Consider the following 25,412-nt stretch of genomic DNA (forward strand, 5'->3'; position numbering starts at 1 on the left):
TATGCAAAAAAAACAAAATAAAAAAAGGGTAGAATGGTAAAACAAGTATTTTACGAGAGTATACATGTAAATATCAATTTTGAAGGGATATTCATACAAAATTCAATTTTTAAAAAGGTATTGATGCAAAAAGTCTTTGAAAGAATAATTACTCATGCAATAAATTTAAAAAGAAATATTGATTTTAAAGTAAAAAAAATACTTTCCAAAGTAAAGCAGTTTACTACCAATAGTTTAAAAATTACAATTAATTGTCAAAATTATAATATCCTCCACTTGACGCGTTGCAACAGAAAAAGAGCCAAAGATATTTATTCTTTTTCTTTTCATATAAAGACTTTAATTTTATATATGCTCATTAGGATCCAATTCTTGACATCATGGAACGAGGTATTTTAAGGGGGAGAGGTATTTGAGGAATAATTAGATTTGCTAGTTATCATATAATGATTGCATGATAATATTATCTAGTATAATAAAATGAATTTTGATGACTAATTGAAATTTTAAAGTATTGATGGTGTTTTTTTTGCTAAAAGTTGAGGGTGTCCAAGAATTTTGTTTCTAATTTCAAATTACATAAATGAAAATTTAATATCACATAGTATGTATGGGATGGTATAGCAATACTTGAAAGGGAAATATTACAGTACGAGACTGAAAATTTGTTAGTTTATTTTAAATTAAGAAATTCATAACTGAAAACTAGAAATTGAATTTTGTTTATTTATAATGGGAATGAGATGAATGAGTCAAGCAGTTAAAATAGATGAGAAAACTCAAGGAAGTGGAGCTAATATGTTACTATGTGTAATTTTGCAACAAAGAAAGGCATTGATAAGTAGGTTTCTGTCTAGCTAAGATTCAACTGGAGAAAGACTGGTGATTAAAAAAAAAAGAGAGCCTAATGATATTTTTGTATGAAGATTTAACAAGCAAAATCGATGGAAGAGTATTCCAAAATTCAAAATTCTATCTTTTAATATAATTAATTTAAAGTTTAAGAAATTTATAATTTGTTTACAATGCAGAATTCTCCTTGAGGAATTACATAAGCTAAGTACCACTAGAAGCTAAACATTGGATGGATAGAAATTCCATTCACTATTAAAAAAAAAACATTAGTTTTTCCATATTCAATGCACTTAATTTATTTAACAAAAGAAAGAATATGATCAATGATAGTGATTCCATCAATTAATATTTCAGAGAGAATTTAGTTTATTAGCTTTAGAGGCACAAGCTGCAGGAGTCGAGACCAGAGCCCCTCTCAAGTTGTAGGAGTCACAATTTATCTTGACTTTCAACTAAATCAGATGCCATGTACTGATCAACAACCCCACAACCCCAAGCATTGGTAGTAATGGAGTTAGTCGACACCCCAACACAGTTTATAGGAGGTTAGAGCACTTTACAAGATTCGAACCCCAGTATTTCCTTCAAGAGTACCAACCAACCATCTTGTAAGGATTTTTATGCCACTAACTATGAGAAACATTTAATCATGAGATTATCATGTAACATTTTCTGTCACTTTCCATAGACATCACTCATGCTAAGTAATTAGATAACATTGAATAAAAGATACAACATGCCAGCCTTAGAATTCAGACCCTTGTTTTGATGCATTCTCCAACTATTTGGAGTTTTTTTTTTAAAAAAAAAAAAAACTTTGAAGGAGAACCCAGAAGAACATCTCAAGTGGAAGGAAAGAATCATCAAGGATCACTTCGATATTCTTGGCACGAGAACAATGCAGCAACAACAGTCTAATGCCAATGATGGCCAGTTGTTACAACATTCCCGAAGGTAATTGAGTCCAAGGAGTCCAACCACCAAGAGAATCATCTGATTGATAGAAAATATTTTATTTCTACATGTAACAATTATTTAAAAAATCTAAAATAGTTTGAGACATGAGACACTTCAATTGAAATATGATCAATTATATAGCTCGTTTTCTGTAGTTGACTTCAGCTCAGATAACAAAACATCCTCCCATCTGTAGGCCAGTTCTCAAGGGATCTTTCTGCTGCAATGGACCAGTAACTATCAGCAACTTAAATATATTTTGGATGAGCACTCAAAAAATTAACCCTTCACCAAACACTTTAATGTGGTGGAGAAACAGAGAATCTAGAATTTACTAACATCTCAAAAACTTCTACATGACCCTTGGAAAATCATGCTAGGAATGTTAATTTACATTTTATGGTACAAAACAACAAAAAAATGTGCCCAAATGTTATCATTCATATATTACTAACGGATGCTTCAATGCTGAACTCATTAGAACCACCAATGCTAGGCACGTCAAGTATTAAAGAAGGTCATGCGGCAATTCTGTCAAGGTTTTAACCTGTTTAGTCCCATCTCTGAAAACTAGCTAAAGGTAAGTATTCCTCATGATTTTCACTTTATTTGAACTCTTGCTTTTTTTTTTTGCTTTTTGTTATTAACTTTTTCATCCGCATGATCAGCCTTCATCTTCTTGATGGAATCTAGAAGTGATGATTTCTCATGGTTGCTTGATGCTTTTGCAAATGGATTAACAGGCCCATGTGATTGTTTTTGATTGGACCCATCATTTGAAATCCCTCTGCTTGCAACTATGGAAGGTACCTGATTGACGCCTTCCTTTGGATTCCCTTTGCTTGCATCCTTGCAGGTTTCCATGTCTCTTCGCCTTTTCTCTTCAAATTTCTCCTGGTTATTTGGTTTCTTTGCAAATGGGTTGATTGGCTGATAGGATTTCATCTGATTAAATACAATCTTTGCATTTTCTCCCTCTGGGTTTTTGCAAGGTTCCATCCCTCCCACCATATTATTAGCCTTCTCAATTTTCTCGTGCCTTGAAAAGTGAGATTGAGGCATTGTTGCTGACGATGATGTGCTCGTAGTTTCTACAACTTTAGTGATTTCAGGTGCTGGTGAAGCCCTTAGTAGTGATGTGTGGTTTGTGATGGTACCATTGGTGGTTAAACTCGTCCCTTTGGATTCCTTTAATAATCTTTCCTGCAAGCAGAATAGTTTCACGAATTGATCAAGTAGTGAAAATAATAGCTTATCTAGAGAAGTAGCTAAGATAATACATCCAAAATAATTATCCAACAAACTCAATAGAAAAATAATTATGAGTTGACCTCTAGTATACTGTTGAACCGCTCTGCCAACATGGGAAGCTTCAGGGCAGCGACAAGCTTTATTGCACCCTTGACTGACTTCTCCAATGACAACAATTTCACAAGCTCAGTGGCTCTGACAAGTTTATCACCTTGAATAGTCATCAAAGTAATTAACCATAGGGTCAATTGGTAGTAAATAAAGTCTAATGCCTGAAAGCAACAAGATATCAAAATCAAGCTCCTTACTGTTGCAACAACTGGCAATAAGCCTCAAGATGCAGCGATCAATAGCAGCTTCTGTGTTAAAGGCATCATCATCAAGCTCACTAGTATCTAGACCTGCTGCTGAAAATTCTTCAATTTTCTTCTGTATCTGAAGTTTAAACATGTAGAAGGATTAAGCAAGGAAACATATAGAAAGGTTCAGCAAGAAACAAACGGCAAAATCTGAGCAGCATCTTTTGAGGGGTGTTTTAAGAGGGGGGGATGGGCATGGGATGAACCTGTGAGAGATGCAGGTTGCTCATCATGAACTCATTTTCAAGATCATCAGCACCAAGGTCAGAAGAGGCAAGAGGAAATGAAAGGCTGAGTAGTGTAAGCACAGGCTTGGGCATCACCTGGCAACGAGAAACAATGAGGCACTAATAATGGACAGAGATTAACAAGGAGAAAGAGACAAAGGAATTGTACCGATGGGAAAGATTCAGGGGCCTTGCATATAATACAGAATAACTTGCTTGCATTTAAGCCCACCATCCAGTAGTTTTCATCTTCAGACTTTCTTGCTTTGCTAGCACTGCATTTGTGATGATGTTTACATGCGTCATATAGCTTGTACCACATGATGTTAAAAAATCACTAAGTATCGAATCATAAAGTACCTGAAGACTGGAAGCCAACTGCCCCCATGTTGGTTAGAGAACACTCTCAGCACTCCCTGCACAGTTCAGTGGGCATGGTTATAGACTTTAGAATCAAAAAAGAAACAGAAAGTAGAATTTAAGTTTTGGCTGGACTTGAGTTTGGCTCACCTTGGAATCATATGCACTTAGTTGGCCTTCTTCACTAAAGCCAAACCATGTCAAATAAGAACATGGAGTCAAGGGAAGATGGCATCCAACTGGTTGTGTTCCCTCAGATATATCGAATACTTTAACTTCTAGCATCTGCCAATTAAACAAAAATATTCTGAAGTTATATAGAGCAGAGATGGAACTATGTATAAGATGAAAAGAATATCCAGACAAAAAAAATCAGAAAAATAAAAAGAAAAACACAGGTGCAAGCAATTCTGTTCTTTCTAATCTAATACCTTTTTCCCTATGTCAACCTCACTGCTGAGAACAATGCATATGCAAGGCATATGATTTCATACTTTGACTTTATTTTACTCTTTTATTCATGTTTTCAATGGCCAGATAGCTTTCAGCTACTTCAGTCATCACAAATGGCAAACGTACCTGACCTCCTGAGGGAAGACAGCCTGAAGCATGAGTGACAACTGCCAGTAAATTGTTAAAACCTGCTGCAGTCACCACTGGACCATTAAGACAGAGGATATGTCTCTGCAGTAATACTCAATCAGTAAAATTAGAGAGAAAATAGCACATGCTTATGATGTATTTAAAATTCATACATGACTGACAATGAAGGAGGAATAAACTACTATATTAGCAGTATAAAACATTGGTTGCAAACATATTAGGATCAAAAGACATGAAAACAAATTTAAATGGCATGATATCCATCAGCCATTGATGAAATTCACATTAACATCATTAAATTTAAAATGGGTGTGCAGGATATGTGGGCGTATAAGTATGCATGTATGCATGTTTGTACATCGGTGTTTTTTGATGCTCAGACGATGTTGTGGCTGTTGAGATAATGATAAATCCCTCCTAGGTGTTATATCATCAACATGCAATAATGCAGCATATCACATGAAACAAAATCATGTTATCCAGTAAAAATCAAATCATGATCTAAAACACCTAAATACCTGGAAGATTCAAACATTTTTTACAGTCATATTGTCTCAAGAGTTTGTCTTTGACATGAACAAGAGGCTAGGAAAGGAATCAATAGTTCTGGTATACTAAAGCACCTTATCACTGGAATGATCCAGAAGATGTTTCCCCCCAAAGAATGAGCCACCCCAGTCATTTTCATTGAGCACACAGACAGTCATTTTATCCAGCAAGAACAAAGATCCAGGCTTGAGAAAGAGGGGAACAAATACACAGCTTAATCACACATTCAATAGATTGGATGAAATTCTTGTTACACAGTTTAACAGCCATGGGGAAGGACTGATGATAAGTAATTATTGGAAGATCCAAAAAAAGAAAAAGCATTATGCACCACTGTGCCTGTTTATAATTGTGCATTACAGAAAAATACAAAGCCAATCAGATCACTTTGGAGACATTAAGGTGTTATGCACATCAAGTTAAGACCACAATAGCTCATCATTTTGCTTTGTGGTCCATAATCAATAAGCATTACATAAACATATAAACAGTGATTGCAAAATGGACTGATGAAAGCAAAATACAGATAATAGAAAAAAAAATCCAATTGGTTATTTCAAACGGAACAAGCCTGGAGAAGTTAGGCCCAATGCAAAAAGGCTTGCTTTAATATCTGATCAACCAATACTAAGAAGTAGGGAACGTTGGTAAAGGATTAAGAAACCATTTTGTAACATGTTTTATGGTAAATTCCTAATAAATAAGGTGGCATAAAATCCACCAGAATTAAATTTTAAAACAGCTTTAGACAATTAATCGATTTACTTACAAATTAAAAAGAATCTGATGTGCATTATTGGAAGGCAAAGACAAATCGATCAGGACTTCTGTTTTTGTATTAGTGAATCTAAACTCGGTTATGAAACTAAACCAAGACAAGCATAAGACAATTCAACAAGAGAAGCATTACTTCAGCTTAATAATAAAGTGAAAAACCCTGCAGAAGAGCGGAAGATCTGGAACACAACACTCTCATTTTGACATCATTAAATCTTATGTCATCTTTGGATTATGGAATACAAATGCTATAATTATCACCAAGAACACCACATCATTATCATCTACATCATTACAGTATGTTTTTTAATCATATCCTAACTTTAGTGCAATGATCTAGTAATGATAGTACAATTTATTACCCCTGTATTATTGAACTTTTAAATCCTTATTCCCTGCCTTCTGGGAGTCTAAGGTCTACAAACAAAGCAATGATGATACAGTATATGTGTTTGGGTCACAAACCTGCAAGCCACCCTCTGTGAAGATGCGAAGAAAATTAAAACTTGTGACTGCAGCCACCCAACCGGTACCAAGGGCCACAGCCTTCACTTCCTCTCCTTCAAGCCGCATTGACCACTAAGTTGACATGAGAAAATGAGAATCAATGAAAAGCCCAAATGATTTGTTGATACATGCTAACGCAGCTACCAGTATTTACAAGGTTCAAAAAGAGTCTACCTCACTGTTATTAGCCCAGCTACTAAAAGGGCGATACATGAGAGTACTCATGTTTTTTTCACCCTTGCATGGATTTGCAAAGACACTCCCATTTTCATTCAACGAAGCCATTGTAAAACCAAAGTAGTCAGTCATGGAAGGAACCCTAGGACCTCTTCCAGTGTCATGAAAATCAACCTGTAAGAAAAGATGTATATGAGTATAGAACCATAAGGATATATATCAAAACAGATAAGCCCTCGAGATCATTCCCTTCCTCTAAATACAAATATGAAGCATAAATTTAGTGATAATCAATAGATTTATAATATAAGTCGAACATGCATCACTGTTTTACTAAACAGTTCAACAAATAGCAGAGTTTATTCTGCTAATAAAATGCTCATACCCAGTTCACTCAGGATCATCATATAATGAAGTATTTCTCATTACCTCAATGTGAGAATATCCTTCATTTTCAATTGTAGTTATACTTCCAAGCATGTTGTAGGCAAGAAATCGACGCTTCCCAGTCTGAGCAGGAGTGGAGCCTGGCTGAAAAGCCTCCTGCATTTTTGACTTTGCCCACTTTGATGAGCTCACATAGTCCTCTTTGGAACCTCTGACACCCTCCTGGTGTTTCATAGAACTTCTCTTACGTGATTCAATTTGGCGCATCAACCCATCCTCTCCATCACTATCTTCATTCGAGTTGTCATCATATACTGACTGTTTCCTTAACCTTTTGCGGCTGAGTGGCATTGACTCACCATGGCTCTCTTCAATTGCATCATCTAGACTTCCGGAAGTGCTTGGTTTTTCATCATCTTCATCAAATAAAAGAAGCCCATTTGCATTTTTTGCTTGCAAACTAAGGGCACCATCTGTAGGGGACTTCATGCATGAAGGAACAGCAGGCTCCCAGATGCCAAACTTACCCATGACATCAATTACAGCTAAAGCATTCCCATTTGGCTTCCAAGACAAACAACATATCCTATCATCAAACTTCTGCCTTTCAATATCCTGCCTCAGATCCACATCCCAGATCAAAACCTGCTTGTCTAACCCAGAAGTGGCAATGTACTTCCCATTCGGAGACCAAGAAAGAAAGCAGACAGGCCGTTCATGATCTCCTTTCAGTGTAAACAATTTCTCAGCTGTATCTCTGTCATACATCACAACATCATTTCTCAGACCTGGAACAGCTAAGGTTTCTCCATCAGGACTCCAGCTCAGTACATTTAGTAGTGAGTTTTCTGCATCGCAATTAGGTGCTATAGCTTTGAGAGTATGTACTGCTATTCCTGATGAGAGCTCCCAATATATGACAGTGCCAAATGCATCAACAGATGCCAGGAACTCATTTGTTGGATCGAAGGCTAAGCCAGTGACCGACCCTTTGTGGCCCTTGAGCACCTTTGAGATCGAGCTGTCCAGGGTAGCAATCAACTTGATGCCATCATCATCACCAGCAGCAGCCAACAAGCTTCCTGATTTGTTAAAGGCCAGGGACCGGATGGGCAAGGTAAACCTAGTGACATTGCTCTGGAACTCTCCATCTGAACAAAGGGGAAAAAACACTAATTTAATAGAATAAACCAGAGTGTGACTAATATAAGAAGGCATCAACAGGAATGTGAAACAGCAGTGAAGCTAATGGTGAGGTAGACCCATCTATAATTGTCATCAGCCCAACCTCCTAGACCAAAAGATAAACTTTTTAGATAAGCACTTCAGTTCTTACGAAATAGTGCAGCATCTAATTAGTTGCATAGTTCGACATAAAGCACAAAAATTCTACCACCCTCGAAAACTCATTTATCACCAAGATCACAGCAACCCGTTCAAATGGATTGGTGCTCTAGCACTGGGCGATAGAATTTTTTTTTTTTTTTTGAGGAGAAGGGAGGTAATACCACCCGGATTTTATTTAGCAAGGAAGAAAGCTACGGGTGATAGAAAAAATCATCTCAAATAGAGATCATTTCTTTGACAGAAACTTACCTTTTCTACTTTCTAGAGACTTGATCTAAAAAGCATCTACTTTTCAGAGGGTTGATCTCAGCTAAAAGAGAGAAGATTTCAGGAAGAAATGATAATTCCAACAAAAACTTCTAGAGGGATAATTAAACCCTGATTTTTCCCCCAAATTAAAGAGGAAACATATAACTTTGAATCTCGCATTCATTCTAACGAATCAAGGTCAGCTACCCATTTATAAGACTCGATGAATTATTGCAGTGCAACCAAGCAGTGATACTAAAAATGATCCTAAAAAACATTGCAAAATTGGAAATGCTACAAATCTTGGACCTTGGATAGCCAGAAGGCCCCCACTTTCTTTTAAGAAATAGCCGATAGCCTTAGTTAAGTTGACGATCATAGAAAACCTCTTTTTTTTTGAAAAAGTGGCTAAACTAGATGGTTCTAATCACATTAATTCTCAAATCTAAACGATTAAGAACGATGCGATGAGATCGGAAGGAAGCAATGGTATACCTGGAAAGCTGTAGAGCTTGACGGAGTGATCGATGGAGCCAGCGGCCAGGGAGCTGGAATTAGCGCTGAAGGCGAGTGCCGTGACCCCAGCCCTGTGGTCGTGGAGGGCTTTGGCGGGCTTCGAAGGCTGGGAGACGTCGTGGATCGAGACGGAGGTATCGGAGGCGGAAGCGGTGACGAGGTGGCGACCGTCGAGGTCCCACAGGATCGAGCAGTAGGAAGCCGAGCCGCTGCTCTTGTGCGCCTCCCTGAGCCTCACGGATCGAGCTTTCATGGCGGTTTCGGTTTCGTCCCTCCTCTGATCTCCTTTGCCTATTCCTCCCTTGGGCTTCCTTTTATTAGGGTTAGGGTTTTGGCGGGCTGAGGCCGGGGTCCATTTTGGCGGGAGCGACGTGAAGATTTTGCTTTCTGGTTTTCGCGGGAAGTCCGAAAATTGGTAAGAGAGATTCCCCGCGGGTCGTATACAAGCATAATTTACGTATAAGTCCCAGTATAACTCATTATTACGTGGAAGTCCCCACTTAAATCCCTCTTTGAGTCTTTGAACTTTGAACCGAACCATAAATTACGTAGAAGTCCACAACTCACGTGCCATGACTTCGCTCTACGATGAAATAGAAACATGTCACGTGCGTGCATGGGATGTGGCGTGGAGTCAGATACCTCCATGCATAAACCTTGGGTACCAAATTAGACTATTGGGTTTGGCAATTGCTTGAATTTGACTTGTGAGAATACATAGATGGCTTGATTTATAATTTCATATATAGGCATTTTGTGCTATGTAATTAGCATAAATAAAGGTCATCGCGGTGAATAATGAGTTGGAATGCAAAACTTCTCTCAAAGTGATTTTGTTATATTTCTCCCCAACTAAAGTGATTTTTTTATATGATATTACGAGGAAGTGAAAAGCTTCAATTTTAAATCATTCACTACACATGTATTATGATATAGGCTGTGACCGAGCAAACTTTGGAATTCGCTAATGGAAGAACGGACAGGTCCTTATTTCAACCATTAGTTTAACAAAATGTGGACTCGCATGGAACGACCAAACTAATAAAAGGTTGCTGGGTATGAGTTCTAGCCCGTATAATGATATTATTTTTAGTAGTTTGCAATGATCATTGATCTTTTAATTGATAAAAGAATACGTAATATGTTTTTATAATTATATATGATATTTTTAGACAATATCCATGATTTAACCGTGGACGACCTCGCAAAAATTTGTGTCTGATCTGTGATTGTGCCGAGACGGATTCGAGCTTTGCTTGCAAAAATTTCATCTAGCTTTGAGCTGAGTTCGAATTGCAAGCTTAGGTTCCTAGTCGAAGGACATACAACTTGGAGAAACCCAGGGCGAGAAGCCCACGTCCCCAACTGCCTGTCGCACCGTGTACGTCCGGTGCTCGAATTTGGACTATGCTCGTAAAGTATTCGATCATATGCCCCAGAAGGATACCATCTCTTGGGACGCGATGATTTCAGGATGCAGCCAACGCGGGGCGACCGGCATTGCAGAATCCCTCTTGGATGCGATGCCTGCGGGGAGATGTTATCTCATGGAATTCGCTGCTCTCGGGTTATTTGCTATTATTCTTAAATCTCGTGCTGCATCAGAGGAACTTGAGATGGGGATCCAGATTCATGGAATGGTAGAAAAGACGGGTCTGGATTTAAACACAAAAGATGATGCTGCATCAGTTAGAGCAGGCAACCAGTTTCATGGGCATGCGTTAAAGAAGACTAGAAATCCAGCCACTTTCTGCGCTTTAAGTATTATTTATTTTCTTCTATGAATTTATTAGTTCCTTTTTAATATATCTCGTGAGGAAGACATGAGAATAGTTATATGGAATTCTTTATTGACAAACATAAGGCGATGGCGGAAGGGTGGTTGGAAGAATTGAATGGGACTTGGGCTAGCCATGATGGTCCATCCATGGAGGAAGGGTGGTCAAGGGTACGGTTGGATATTCAGCAGCAGTTGATGTCAAATGGAGGAGAGGAAAAAGAAGCCGGGATATGGAATTGAGAAGCGGACATTCGAGTACGGTTGGATATTCAAATTGCAAGAATTGGGCTTTGGGGGATCATCTTGTAGGGCGATCAATACCAAATATACTGTGATCTCAGCTTCTCTGAGCTGAGAAAGGAAAATTGTTCCCTGTCTCTATTAATTATTAAATGATTGATATCCAAATATCTTGGCATATATACTGCTGCATAAGTAATCGATAGTACTTCCATTTTACTTATGGTTCGCATTGCACAAGTAATGGCGAGGAAAAAAATCAAAAAAGAAAAAAAAGGAAAAAGAGGCATCATGTTGCAAATAATATTGTATGCACAGGAGATCCTGTATGATGGAAACAAACTGATCTAAATTGTCCAAATTGGCTGAAGAGAGATAGAGGAACAGCATGGCCCCAAGGTATTATAGCCATCAAAATTCAACATTCTCGAGAATATTGGCTGATAAGATGGTACAAAGCACATACTGAAGTGTGACAAAGCTCGCTAGATACATCATTAAAACAGCAAATCAACTCGCAGAGCTCCACTCTAAAGCTTTTCGAATTTATACCCCAACAACCAAGAGATTGCCCACTATTAATCATCACCAAGCCTAAAGCCTACTGAAACAAAAGTGACAGCAAAAAAGGTTGAAATACTGCAACTCAAAAGAGGAATGTCTAGAAGATCGCATGAGAAGGAAAAAGGTGCACAATATTGGAGTACTGATGCTGTGGGAAAATACATCAAGCACTTTTAAGCATCACTATTTTTTCGTTGATATACATAAAATGTAAGAAATGAGATCAGCAAGACAAGGAAAACCATCAACAAAAACACAGGAGTAAGCTGTGTGGCTCCTATAGTCCTCACACTCTCAATTTTACATTCTGCACCTGAAGAATCCTCTTCTGAAACTGTCGTGTCTGTGCCTGTATCATGGACAGGTATAGCCACAGCTGGCTTACCTACCTGATAACACAGAGTTAGAAATTTATCATTTTTTCTAAGAAATGTTCTTTGAACTTAAAATACTGAGAAGAAATTTATTGCAATACATGACAACCGATGATTGCATGCCAGCAAACCCGGTATGTCTGAGTCTTGTGAACATATCATGTTGAATTCAGAAAAAACTATAGTTACATGAAATTTCTAAATGTAGTTCCTAAATGCTGACTAGTTAACTGTGAAGCTCTAATGGGTATCAACTACATAAGGTGATGGGTATCAACTGCACCACTATTCAGTTCACTGGGAACTCTATCAAGAGCTCATACTCGATTCTGGCAATCACATTTACACTATCCAGCCAAATTTAATCATTGCAATATAGATAATCATCTTTGATTAGCAAAAAGAGATATAGAACAAGTAATGGACTAAAATACTGGCAAGTATGTTTACATGCATACCTTTTTCTTATACATGGAAAAAGACATGGTTCAGCCAAAAGAAATAAAACAAATATAAAACATTGATTCAACAGGGACTAAATCATGGAACATGACTCCCGAAGAAGGTTCCAAAGGTCAACTAAGCAAAAACCTTTTCAATCATACGTATCAAGAGACCACATGACATCTAGGCCTGTTTCCAGCCCAGGGTGTATAGCTTAGACCCCAACATAGCCCTCCCCGAGGTTATCAGGCCTGAGCCTGGCTAGGCTTAATTGGGCTCTATTCATTTTTTGCCAAAACACAAACCGAAGCCTGGCTCAAAAGTTTCCCCAGAATTTAAGACCAATTGGGCTTTAGGGCCTGAAACCTTGTACACCCCCACCCCCTCCCCGCTCTCCTGCCAGGTTGGTTCTTTGGAGAATTCTGAACAAGATATCTTAAACTAGATTCAGGGCAGCAGCCCAAATGATCTCAAGAAGAATGTGAGTAATTTCTATTGAAGATAAGCTCCTGAGAAGTCAATAAATGGAAGAAATGGTCTTATTCCAAACTGAACTTGCATGTAACAATTTTGGAGACTGTATTATAACAAACAGTAATGCTTAGATTGTCTATTTAGAACAGTTAAAGCATACTAAAATTTGATGTCCCTAACAAACAACAAAAACATAAATGGAATGGAAAAGCCCACACAGATGAACACCTTAAATGATGACATTTGCATCACAAATGATGAATTCAACCCGAAGAAGAGAGATCAGACAATTGGTGGAAGTTTTTATTAACTTGTCATGGTATTACTGGCTCAAAACATTGAGAATTAGCTCAAAGTTGTCTATGACAAAATGTCTAATTTTTCTACACAATCAAAGCAATATTTAGGTTATTTTTCTTTAACTATTCATCAAAAAAAAAAGAAAAAAAGAAAAGAAGGAAAGATAAAAATGCATTTCATTCAGGAACCAATGTATCATATTACAATAATTTTCTTTGCAATGTTGATGTTTTTTTGTTGTTGTGCCTCCCAAGCTTTTCTATTTAAGCATGTCTTTGTGATGTCAATATATAGAACTATATTATATATGTTTCTGTTATTTTTGTTTTTGCTTACTACTGTGAGGACCCGTGCGGGCGTGTGTTTAGTCACACATCTGTTATTTGCTAGGTAGATCTTAGGTACTTATACAGGATCAAGGAACTCAAATAATACCTTCCGGCTAGCCATTTTGGATGACGTCCTAGGTTGTTACAAGTAGTATAAGAGCCATAGGTTTAATCATGAGTAAGAACTTTAAGTTTTAATAAGGGGAATCGGTAGTTAAGTCTCGTTCAATTAGATTCCGCATAATTGGAAAGAAAGAAAAGATTTTATTAGTTGTACCATTGGTTAATCATTAAAAAAAATGATTAATATAAATATTTTGATGGTGAAAATAAGCAACAAAGAGGAGGAAATCTTGGCAAATATTGCAACTAAGAGGAGAGGAGCAAGAGTGAGAGTTGTTAGCCAGCCGGTTGAGCAAACTCCTAACCTAGCTACCATTCAAGCAGACAATGCTGGTGTTTACCAGGTAGTGGCTCAGCTTCTTCAGCAGTAGCAGCGGATGCAGGCCGCTCCCCGACTTGCAGAGCCTATGGAGTCTTACTATGAAAGGTTCTGAAGGTTGAATCCTCCTATGTTTGATGGTGGAGCTGATCACTTAGCTGTCGAGACCTGGATTCAAGAAATAGAAGAAATGTTTGATGCACTACAATTTTCCGAAGATGTCAAGGTCAGACTGGCGATTCCCATGCTTAGAGGAAATGCCAAGTTTTGGTGGATGGCCATGAAAGTTGCATTCGAGGGTGATGATGAACAACTGACTTGGGATGAATTCAAGGACATATTCTATGATTAGTACTTTCCTAAGTTAGTGAGGCTATTAAAGGAGAATGAGTTTCTGTCTTTGAGGCAGTCAGAGAACATGACAGTGCTAGAATATGCCAACAAATTCAATGAATTAGGCTGGTTCTATCCTCGGCTTATGGAGGACGATCAGGGCAAGGCCAACAAATTTGAGCAAGGCTTGAGATACAGGATTCGATCCCGATTATCAGTTTTGATTTTTACTAGTTACAAAGATGTACTGGACAGAGCTCTGAAGGTTAAAGCTGAACTGATTAGACCAGAAGAGGCTCAGGATATCAGAGAGTCAGAATTTTAGGCCAAAGAACTTTGAGGGCCATGCAAACAAAAAGAAGAAATTTGGGGCATGTACGTTCTATGGCAAGTCTCATGGTGGGCCTTATCTTAAAAAGATGGAAGCATGTTTCTATTGTGGTCAGCCTGGACACAGCACGTGACTATCAAAAGAAGAATAACCCTAGATCTACTAGATTAGGTGATCAGAGGCAGAAGGGGACTGCTCGGGTGTTCGCACTAACTCGACAGGATGTCAGTGCTAGCGACAGGGTGATGACAGATACTATTCCCATCAGGGTATGCCGAACCGGTCTGAACCGGCCGGTTCGGCCCGGTACAGACCGGTCCGGCCTGGAAGCGGTATCCGGATAGTGTGGATACTGGTTCCAGCTGTCCAGATACCGGTTCCAACTATTTTTGCGCTGGTACCAACTGGTACGTATGCGTACAGGCTGCGTACCGATCTCGTACCAGCCCGTACCGGTGCGAACCAGCTAGTTCGCACCGGTACCTTTTTTTTTTAGCACAGCGCGCGTGCGCTGTGATGTGAGAGCGCATGGCCCGCAGAGCGCCCTGCGCGAGCGAGGGGCCGTGCGCTCGCGTGGGTCATAAATGCCAGCTATCACGCGTCCGCGCGGGCACGGATGCGAAACAAAAAAAATTTCCGCGCGCGTCCGTGAGCAAAAAAAAATAAAGACTGGTTCGTACCGGACCGGTTTGTATCGTAGGCGACTGGTACGCCTATCGATACCGCCATACCGGTTCAGCATACCTTGATCCTCATCAAATCTATTGATGCATCTATATTATTTGATTCTGGCTCTACACATTCCTTTGTATATGCCAAATTCTCTGGATCCTTACACTGCATACTTGAGAAATTAGAAGCACCACTATATATTGCTACACCCTTTCAGAAAATGGTAATTGTTGACATTATATTCAAAAATTGCATAATTCAAATAGGAGAAAGGGATTTAGTGACAGACTTAACACAAATAGATATGCAAGATCTTGACCCCATTTTGGGGATGAACTGGTTGTCCAAGTATTATGCTCACATAGACTGTTTCAGAAAGAGAGTAGTTTTTCAGATACCAGGAGAGCTGAAGTTGTATTAGGGCGATACACCCATACAATGTAAGTCCTCTTTACATTTTATTTCTGCAATATGTGCAGGTAAGGCATTAAGAAAAGGGTGTCGGGCCTATTTAGTCTATATGGTGGATGCTCAAACAGAAGCAAGGCTGGATAATATTCCGGTTGTGAGAGAATATTCAATTTTTTTTCCTGATGAGCTACCCGAGATGCCTCCTGATCGGGAGATTGATTTCAAGATTGATCTCGCACAGGAAGTTGGACCAATCTCCAAGCCTCCTTACCGGATGGTTCCTACTGAACTGCATGAATTAAAGGTCCAACTACAAGATCTTCTAAAGAAAAAATTCATCCGATCTAGTGTCTCTCCATGGGGAGCCCGTCTTATTTGTGAAAAAGAAGGCTAGGTTGTGTATTGATTATAGGGAGCTGAACAAAGTAACTATGAAGAATAAGTATCCCTTGCCTTGAATTGATGATCTGTTTGACCAGCTACAAGGAGCACAAGTATTCTCAAAGATAGACTTGCGGTCTGGTTATCATCAATTAAAAACCGAGCTGAGGATGGGCCCAAGACAGCATTTCAGACGAGGTATAGTCATTATGTATTTTTGGTTGTCTTTTGGACTAACCAATACTCCAGCTGCCTTTATGGACCTAATGAACAAAGTCTTCAAGTAGTTTCTGAATCAGTTTGTCATTGTATTCATTGATGACATACTGGTCTACTCCAAGAGCAAGGAAGAGCATTGAAATCATTTAAGGTTAGTACTGCAGACTCTATAGGAGAAGAAATTATATGCCAAGCTGAACAAATGTGAATTCTAGCTGGATAGCATTAAATTTCTTGGGCATGTGATATCCAGGAATGGAATTTTAGTGGATATTAAAGGAGATTTGTAGAAAGATTTTTCCAGACAGCCACTCCTTTAACTTGTTTGACTCAGAAATGAGCAAAGTATGGAGTGAGGAATGTGAGCAGAGTTTTCAAGAGTTGAAGCGGAGATTAGTATCTGCTCCTATTCTCACCCTACCATCTAGTATAGGAAGTTTCACTATTTATAGTAATGCCTTGAAGAAAGAATTGGGCTGTGTATTGATGCAAAATGATAAAGTGGTGGCATACGCCTCTAGACAGTTGAAACCCTATGAGCAGAACTATCCTACACATGATTTGGAATTAGTAGCAGTAGTCTTTGCTCTAAAGATTTGGCGGTACTATCTATATGGAGAGTCATGTGAAGTCTTCACTGATCATAAAAGCTTAAAGTACATATTTACACAGAAGGAGCTTAATATGAGGCAGAGGAGATGGCTTGAGCTGCTGAAAGATTATGACCTGAATATAAAATATCATCCGAGAAAGGCTAATGTGGTGGCTGATGTTCTTAGCAGAAAGTCAACAATAGGTACCACAGCTTTGCTCACCACTCAAAAGCAAATTATCAAGGATCTCAATATGATGCAGATTGAGGTGATTGCTACGGGTGCTGGAGGTATGTTACCTAGTCTGATGGTGCAACCGACACTGTTTGAGAAAATCAAGACTGCACAACAGATTGATGCCCATTTATGTCGGCTTAAAAAAAATGTGGAAGGAGGGTTGCAACCCGAGCTTAGAATTCACCAAGATGGTATTCTTCAATTTGGAAGCAGATTATGTGGACCAATGATGTTGAATTGAAGAGGAAAATTATGGAGGAAGCTCACCAGCCTCGCTTCTCTATTTATCCAGGTAGCACAAAAATGTATAGAGATTTAAGGGAGCACTACCGGTGGAATGGTATGAAAAGAGAGATAGCCAGTTTTGTAGCTCGATGCTTAGTATGCCAGCAGGTGAAAGCTGAGCATCAGAGCCATCTAGTGTACACAATGTCTTCCATGTTTCTCTGCTACAAAAATACATTGCAGATCTCAATCATGTGGTAGAGTATGAGCCAATACAGGTTGAAAAAGATCTGACATATGAAGAGTTTTCTTTACACATCCTTGATCGCAAAGAGCAGGTCTTGAGGCGGTGCACCATTCCCTATTGTGAGGAGGATTCAGTGGAGCAACCATTCGGAAAGAGAGGCGACTTGGGAGCTAGAGGATAAAATGCGTGCGGGGCATCCATAACTTTTTGAAGACCCAGGTATGTAATTTCGAGGATGATTTTTTTTTGAGGAGAGAATGTGAGAATAGGCCCCCCCCCAAAAAAAAGGGGCCGAAGCCAGCAGTCCAGCCGACTTCCGCCCAGGGCCCTTTTCTCGTGTGTTACGAGGGCGGAGACGCCGCGGCAACTCCATCACGACGGTGAACGAGCCACGACCATTTCGAAATCATCTTATAAAAGAAAAGAAAGAAAGAAATTTCCGATTCCATCTCCCTCACAGTGCATCTTCCTCCAGGGATAGGGCTTCCTGCAGCTGGTGCCGTCGAAGACAGTAGCCACAACTTCGTCCTGGAGCGTGGTAAAGCCTAACTCCTGTTTCTTTTTACCCCATGATAACAAAATAAAAGAAAAGAAGAAGAAAAAGGAGGGGAGTCACGACCTCGGAAAGAGAGGGAGAGCCATGACTCGATCGCAGGTGGAGGGTTTTTCCTCCCCTCCTCTGTCGCGATGTGGTCTTGGAGAGGAGCCACCGGCACCAACCGCCGGCCATCGCCCGAAGCTGCGGTAGGCCGGAGGTCCCTCCTCCCGGTGGGGGGTGGTTTGGACTGACCTCCCCCATCTCTCCCACCAAAGAAGAGGCAAAAGAAAAAAGAAAAAGAAAAGGTGTGATAACCACCCCGTTCCAAGAGAAATGGAAGGGGGCCATTACACCATGGTACAGGCGTTTGTAACGCCTGGTGGTGGACGGTTACAACCGTCCACCTCCCTCAGCGATCGAAGGCTACAAGAAGCCCCAATCGATGAGGCTTTTCACCACCCTCCTTCCTCTGTTTCTCCTCCATTGTCTCCTTTTCTCAAAACTCTCCTCGGTGGACAAGATCTGGTATTAGGCCTGCATCGCCGGAGCAAAGGGCCGCATTGCCGACGTAGGAGGCGGACGTTCTTCTCCAAAGTAGGTAACACCCTTACTCATAGATTATTCTTTGTAGATCTAGTTTAGAAATTAAATCAAACAAAAAAAAGAAGAGGATGGCGGGCGCCGGCTGCGGTGGCCGCGAGCTGCGTGCCGCCGGGGCCGCTGACCGGCCGGGGAGCGTCGCCGGCTACGGCTCAGGCCCTCCCCGAGCCAGATCTCCCGTCTGCGGGAGAAGAAAAAAAAGGCTTAAGGACTTACCTGGGATCGCCGATCGCGGGTGCCGGCCACGACCGTAAGCCACCCGCCGCAGCCACGGGTCGCAAACCGCCCGTGCGGCCGTAGGCCACCCGCCATCGCCACCTGCACGGCCGCAAGCGCGGCTGCGTGTGCCGCAGGCCCGGCCGGGAGCCGCCGGCCGGCCTAGGGGTTTGCTGCTCGGCCTCTCCCGAGCCCTCCTTTTCTTCCGTCGCGAGAGAAGAGGATGAGAAGAAATGGAGGGAGAAGAAGGTTCGCGAAGAAGGAAGAAAAGAAAAAGAAGAAAAGAAGAAAAAGAAAAGAAAAAAAAAAAGAAAAAAAAAAAAAAAAAAAAAGACCCTTAACAGGTCCGACCTAATGGGTCGGATCCAAGTTCGGGTCCGAACCTGTTAGGCCCAAATAAAAGAAAAGAAAAAATGGGTTAGCCAAATTTGACTAAAACTGAACCCAATTAGACTGGGCTAAGTCTGGGCGAGCCCAAACTGTAAATTGGATCAAATCTGAACCAAATTAAGCCCAAATTGATTTGAGTCCGAACCCAATTAAGCTGGGTTAGCTCCAGAAGACCCAATTGAATATGAATCGGGCCCAATTAAAGCCCAATTCAACTAATTTGAGACCAAATTGGCCTCGGGCTGACCCTGACTCAAGCCCAATCTTTTAATTAAAAGCCCAATTGATATACGTGAACCCAATTTGGTTCTAAATCGAGCCCAAAGGCTTCGAATTGGATAAATTGGACTTGAAATCCAAGCAAGTAAATTCATGTTATGACAAATTTAGAAATTATGAATAAATAGAAAATAATGTGATCCTTATGATATTATTTAGGTGATCAAGGATTTGTCACCCTGACGTAAGAAATTGGAAAGCAAATTGCTGTAAGTAACCTTGGCATTGATCTTAAAGTTTTAAATTACTATTTATTTATAATTATGAAAATGTATTGGTTATGATATATTTTTCTCAAAATTAGGATCAAGTATATGATTGCATATGATTTATGGATTTGATTAAAGAGCATCCTTCATGAATATTTAATGGTGTATGAGTTATGAAATTATGACTGCATGAAAAATGATATTTGAAACATGTTTATGTATTTTAAATTATATGATGTCATTTATCATTTTCCAACCTATTTATGATAATTATGATTTATGAAGGAAAGAATAATGATTTATGAACTCTCAGATTGCTATGTACGGCCCTTGCCAGCGGGTTATAATAGCTCGGCAGATGGCCTCGCCAGCGGGTTATAATAGCTCGGCATACGGCCCTCGCCAACGGATTATAATAGCTTGGTGTAGACCCTGCCAACGGGGAATAATAGTTGGCAAAGATTATGGCCCTCGCCAACGGGTTATAATAGCTCGGCATATGGCCCTGCCAACGGATAATAGTAGTTGGTAAATATTACGGCCCTGTCACGGGTAATAATAGTGACCATAGCTGCACTACCATCTGAGAGCACGATTTTCGAAGCATGAATAATGGCGATTATGGATTTCAAAGCAAGAAATATGGCAAGAATTTTATATGATGCATATTCATATTTATGAACTTTCATTGATGGAACATGCATTGCTTTATGACCTGATTTGTGAATATCATCTATAAAATGCTTTATTTTGCTATAACTGTTAGCTTTTTAAAGATTGCATTGGCATAATTATACTTAATCCAATAAGATAGTACTTGGTTACTTACTGAGCTGTGTAGCTCATATCTTTTCCCTATTTTTTTCGTACAGATGAATAAGACTACTAGAAGCAGGGAGCTTGGTGTTATTCAGGATTGGGGTAACTGAAAATATTATGTAATAATCAAATTTTAGAAGCTTTGTACTGTTCCAACTTCATGAATAATATTATGACATTAGTAAATGAAACTATTTATTTTTATTATGAAATTTTAAGTGGCTTCGTGTTATTGTGTGCATAAGATTGCAATAGCACGGCTGTGTCATGATCCGAATTTGGGGCGTGACATGTAGTGGTATCAGAGCAATAGGTTTAATAAAGAGTTAAAAAAAAGTTTTAGCAAGGAAAATAGGTAGTTAAGTCTCGTTCAATTAAATTCGGCATATTTAAAATAAAGAAAATTAGTTAATTGAATTATGCTAATATTTTTGATAGGTGAAAATGAGGAACAGAGAGAATGAAGTCTTGGCAAATATTGCAGATCAGAGGAGAGGAGCAAGAGGGAGAGGAGTTGCCAGGCAGCCAGCCGAGCAAACTTCTAACCCAGCTGCCACCCAGGCCGATTTTGCCAGAGCAAGTCAGGTGATGACTCAGCTCCTTCAGATGCAGCAAAAATGCAGCAGCAAGTGCAGCAGCAGATGCAGATGCAGCAGCAGGTGCAGCAGCAGATGCAGATGCAGATGCAACAGGTGCAGCAGCAGGTGCAGGCCACTGTCCGACCTTCACAGTCCATTGAGTCCTACTATGAGCGATTCCGTAGGCTCAACCCACCTATGTTTGATGGTGGAGCTGACCCTCTGGTTGCTGAGACCTGAATTCGGAAGGTAGAGAAGATGTTCAAAGCCTTGCAATATCCCGAAGAAGTAAAGGTCAGATTGGCTATCCCTATGCTGAAGGGGAATGCAGAGTTCTGGTGGACGGCCATGGAAGCTGCACTCGAGGGTGAGGACGAGCTATTGACATAGGAGGAATTCAAAAAGATGTTTTATGACCAGTATTTCCCTAAGTCAATTAGAATATCAAAAGAAAATGAATTTTTATCTCTGATGCAGACAGATAATATGACTGTGCTAGAATATGCCAATAAATTTACTGAGCTGGGTCGGTTCTGTCCTCAAATGATAGAGGTTGAGAGAAGCAAGGCTAACAGATTTGAGCAGGGCTTGAGGGACGAAATTCGATCCCGATTGTCAGTTCTGATTTTTACCAGCTACGGAGAGGCCCTGGAGAGAGCACTGAAGGTAGAAGTAGATCTGAAGAGGTCAGAGAAGGAAAAAGATGATCCAAAGAGACCCAGAATGATTGAAAGTCATAATATCAGGCCAGGGGACACTGAGGCTAATGCAAATAAGAAGAGATTTGAGGCCTGTACGTACTGCGGCAAGCCTCATGGGGGGCCTTGTCTTAAGAAGATGGGAGTTTGCTTCACTTGTGGTCAGCATGAACATTTGGCACGGGACTGCCCAAATAAAAAGAGGAATGACTCGGAACCTGTTGAATCTGGTGCTCGGCTTTTACATTGATTCAGCATAATGCTAGTGCAAGTGATCATGTAGTAACAGGTAATCATTCTAAAACAACTCTATACATGATTATGCTTAATTGATTCCTCTACTCCTATGTAACCATTAAGTTTCTACCTCTTTAGAATGCATATACGAAGAATCAAATCAGTCTTTAAATGTAAACATCTATCTTAAGAAAGTTAATCTTATAGATGCTACGAAACTAGGGCTAATACAAATTGATATTGAGGTTTAAGCCTCCAAAGAGTTGACTAGATCAGAGTGCGCAGCGGAAATATGGTAGAATGTTAAATAAAAGACTAAGTATCTTCATTTGTTTAAAAATTAAGAAATGTCAAATTTCGAGGACGAAATTTTTATTAAGGAGGGGAGAATGTGATAACCGCCCCGTTCCAAGAGAAATGGAAGGGGGCCATTACACCATGGTACAAGCGTTTGTAACGCCTGGTGGTGGACGGTTACAACCGTCCACCTCCCTCAGCGATCGGAGGCTACAAGAAGCCCCGATCGATGAGGCTTTTCACCACCCTCCTTCCTCTATTTCTCCTTCATTGTCTCCTTTTCTCAAAACTCTCCTCGGTGGACAAGATCTGGTATTAGGCCTGCATCGCCGGAGCAAAGGGCTGCATTGCCGGAGTAGGAGGCGGACGTTCTTCTCCAAAGTAGGTAACACACTAACACCCTCACTCATAGATTATTCTTTGTAGATCTAGTTTAGAAATTAAATCAAACAAAAAAAAAAGAAGGAAGAGGGTGGCGGGCGCCGGCTGCGGTGGCCGCGAGCTGCATCGGCCGCAAGCCGCGGCGGCAAGGGAGGCCGCAAGCCGCGGCGGCCGCCAGGGGCAGCCGGTGCCGCTGACCGGCCGGGGAGCGTCGCCGGCTATGGCTCGGGCCCTCCCTGAGCCAGATCTCCCGTCCGCGGGAGAAGAAAAAAAAAGGCTTAAGAACTTACCTGGGATCGCCGATCGCGGGTGCCGGCCACGGCCGCAAGCCACCCGCCGCGGCCACGGGTCGCAAACCGCCCGCGCGGCCGTAGGCCACCCGCCATCGCCACCTGCACGGCCGCAAGCGCGGCTGCGTGTGCCGCAGGCCCGGCCGAGAGCCGCCGGCCGGCCTAGGGGGGCTGCTGCTCGGCCTCTACCGAGCCCTCCTTTTCTTCCATCGTGAGAGAAGAGGAGGAGAAGAAATGAAGGAAGGAGAAGAAGGTTCGGGAAGAAGGAAGAAAAGAAAAAGAAGAAAAAGAAAAGAAAAGAAAAAAAAGAAAAAAAAAGACCCTTAATGGGTCGGATCCAAGTTCGGGTCTGAACCTGTTGGGCCCAAATAAAAGAAAAGGAAAAATGGGTTCGCCAAATTTGACTAAAACTGAATCCAATTAGACTGGGCTAAGTCTGGGCGAGCCCAAACTGTAAATTGGATCAAATCTGAACCAAATTAAGCCCAAATTGATTTGAGTCCGAACCCAATTAAGCTGGGTTAGCTCCAGAAGACCCAATTGAATATGAATCGGGCCCAATTAAAGCCCAATTCAACTAATTTGAGACCAAATTGGCCTCGGGCTGACCCTGACTCAAGCCTAATCCTTTAATTAAAAGCCCAATTGATATACGTGAACCCAATTTGGTTCTAAATCGAGCCCAAAGGCTTCGAATTGGATAAATTGGACTTGAGATCCAAGCAAGTAACTTCATGTTATGACAAATTTAGAAATTATGAATAAATAGAAAATAATGTGATCCTTATGATATTATTTAGGTGATCAAGGATTTGTCACCCTGACGTAAGAAATTGGAAAGCAAATTGCTGTAAGTAACCTTGGCATTGATCTTAAAGTTTTAAATTACTATTTATTTATAATTATGAAAATGTATTGGTTATGATATATTTTTCTCAAAATTAGGATCAAGTATATGATTGCATATGATTTATGGATTTGATTAAAGAGCATCCTTCATGAATATTTAATGGTGTATGAGTTATGAAATTATGACTGCATGAAAAATAATATTTGAGACATGCTTATGTATTTTAAATTATATGATGCCATTTATCATTTTCCAACCTATTTATGATAATTATGATTTATGAATGAAAAAGAATAATGATTTACGAACTCTTAGATTGCTATGTACGGCCCTCGCCAGCGGGTTATAATAGCTCAGCATACGGCCCTCGTCAGCAGGTTATAATAGCTTGGTGTAGACCCTGCCAACGGAAAATAATAGTTGGCAAAGATTATGGCCCTCGCCAGCGGGTTATAATAGCTCGACATATGGCCCTGCCAACGGGTAATAGTAGTAGGTGAATATTACGACCCTGTCATGGGTAATAATAGTGACCATAGCTGCACTACCATCTGAGAGCACGATTTTCGAAGCATGAATAATGGCGATTACGGATTTCAAAGCAAGAAATATGGCAAGAATTTTATATGATGCATATTCATATTTATGAATTTTCATTGATGGAACATGCATTGCTTTATGACCTGATTTGTGAATATCATCTATAAAATGCTTTATTTTGCTATAACTGTTAGCTTTTTAAATATTGCATTGGCATAATTATACTTAATCCAATAAGATAGTACTTGGTTACTTACTGAGCTGTGTAGCTCATAACTTTTTCCTATTTTTTTTCGTACAGATGAATAAGACTACTAGAAGTAGGGAGCTTGGTGTTATTCAGGGTTGGGATAACCAAAAATATTATGTAATAATCAAATTTTAGAAGCTCTGTACTGTTCCAACTTCATGAATAATGTTATGACATTAGTAAATGAAACTATTTATTTTTATTATGAAATTTTAAGTGACTTCGTGTTATTGTGTGCATAAGATTGCAATAGCACGGCCGTGTCATGATCTGGATTTGGGGCATGACAAAAGGAAAGACTCACTAGTCTGCAGCCACCGTTGGCATCGCGTGCGGCAGCCGTTGGATTCGGCCGCGAGCGTCGCCGGCACTACGTCGGTCACAGGCCCGACCGAGGGCGTCGGCCGACGCCCCCGGCCTACCTGCGGTAGCCGCCCGCTGCTAACGTAGTGCCGGCGATGCTCACGGCCGCACGCAACGCCGACAGTGGCTGCAGACCGGTGAGTCTTTCCTTTTTTTTCTT

At 40.3% G+C, this 25,412-nt stretch overlaps 2 protein-coding genes across 7 annotated transcripts in view; both read right to left on the reverse strand.

Moving 5' to 3' along the window:
• Nucleotides 1-1,827: 1,827 nt before the first annotated feature.
• On the reverse strand, nt 1,828-9,699 carry LOC103712743 (transducin family protein / WD-40 repeat family protein). Of its 3 annotated transcripts, none has more exons than XM_088716485.2 (13): nt 9,101-9,699; nt 7,052-8,160; nt 6,620-6,796; nt 6,404-6,517; nt 4,589-4,693; nt 4,160-4,294; nt 4,010-4,065; nt 3,819-3,924; nt 3,629-3,745; nt 3,372-3,498; nt 3,144-3,274; nt 2,623-3,015; nt 1,828-2,029 (listed from the first exon to the last, which is right to left on the reverse strand). In XM_088716485.2, the coding sequence occupies exons 1-13, from the start codon at nt 9,660-9,662 to the stop codon at nt 1,979-1,981; spliced, it is 3,183 nt and encodes a 1,060-aa protein (XP_088572611.2). In that variant the 5' UTR covers nt 9,663-9,699; the 3' UTR covers nt 1,828-1,978. The 3 variants fall into 3 exon arrangements, with proteins under 3 accessions (XP_088572611.2, XP_088572610.2, XP_008797576.3); XM_088716484.2 differs by having other exon boundaries at nt 1,828-2,032; XM_008799354.6 differs by lacking the exon at nt 1,828-2,029 and having other exon boundaries at nt 2,095-3,015.
• A 2,073-nt stretch (nt 9,700-11,772) lies between these two features.
• Nucleotides 11,773-25,412, reverse strand: part of LOC103712742 (WPP domain-interacting tail-anchored protein 1-like) — a 31,494-nt gene continuing 17,854 nt past the window's right edge. For 3 of the 4 annotated variants that reach the window (XR_015975622.2, XM_008799351.6, XM_039127453.3), the window contains one exon: nt 11,773-12,094. Coding sequence is in view for 3 of the 4 variants with exons in the window: in XM_008799351.6 (XP_008797573.4) it covers nt 11,879-12,094 (216 nt within the window). In the remaining variant the exon portion in view is untranslated. Of the gene's footprint in view, nt 12,095-12,935; nt 13,033-25,412 lie in introns of those variants that run through there. The other variant, XM_088716486.2, reaches the window with a different exon arrangement.

The sequence above is a fragment of the Phoenix dactylifera genome, chromosome 2, assembly GCF_051530095.1.
Source record: "Phoenix dactylifera cultivar Ajwa chromosome 2, Ajwa_hap1_PhDact_Kaust_v1.1, whole genome shotgun sequence".
Taxonomy (NCBI): domain Eukaryota; kingdom Viridiplantae; phylum Streptophyta; class Magnoliopsida; order Arecales; family Arecaceae; genus Phoenix; species Phoenix dactylifera.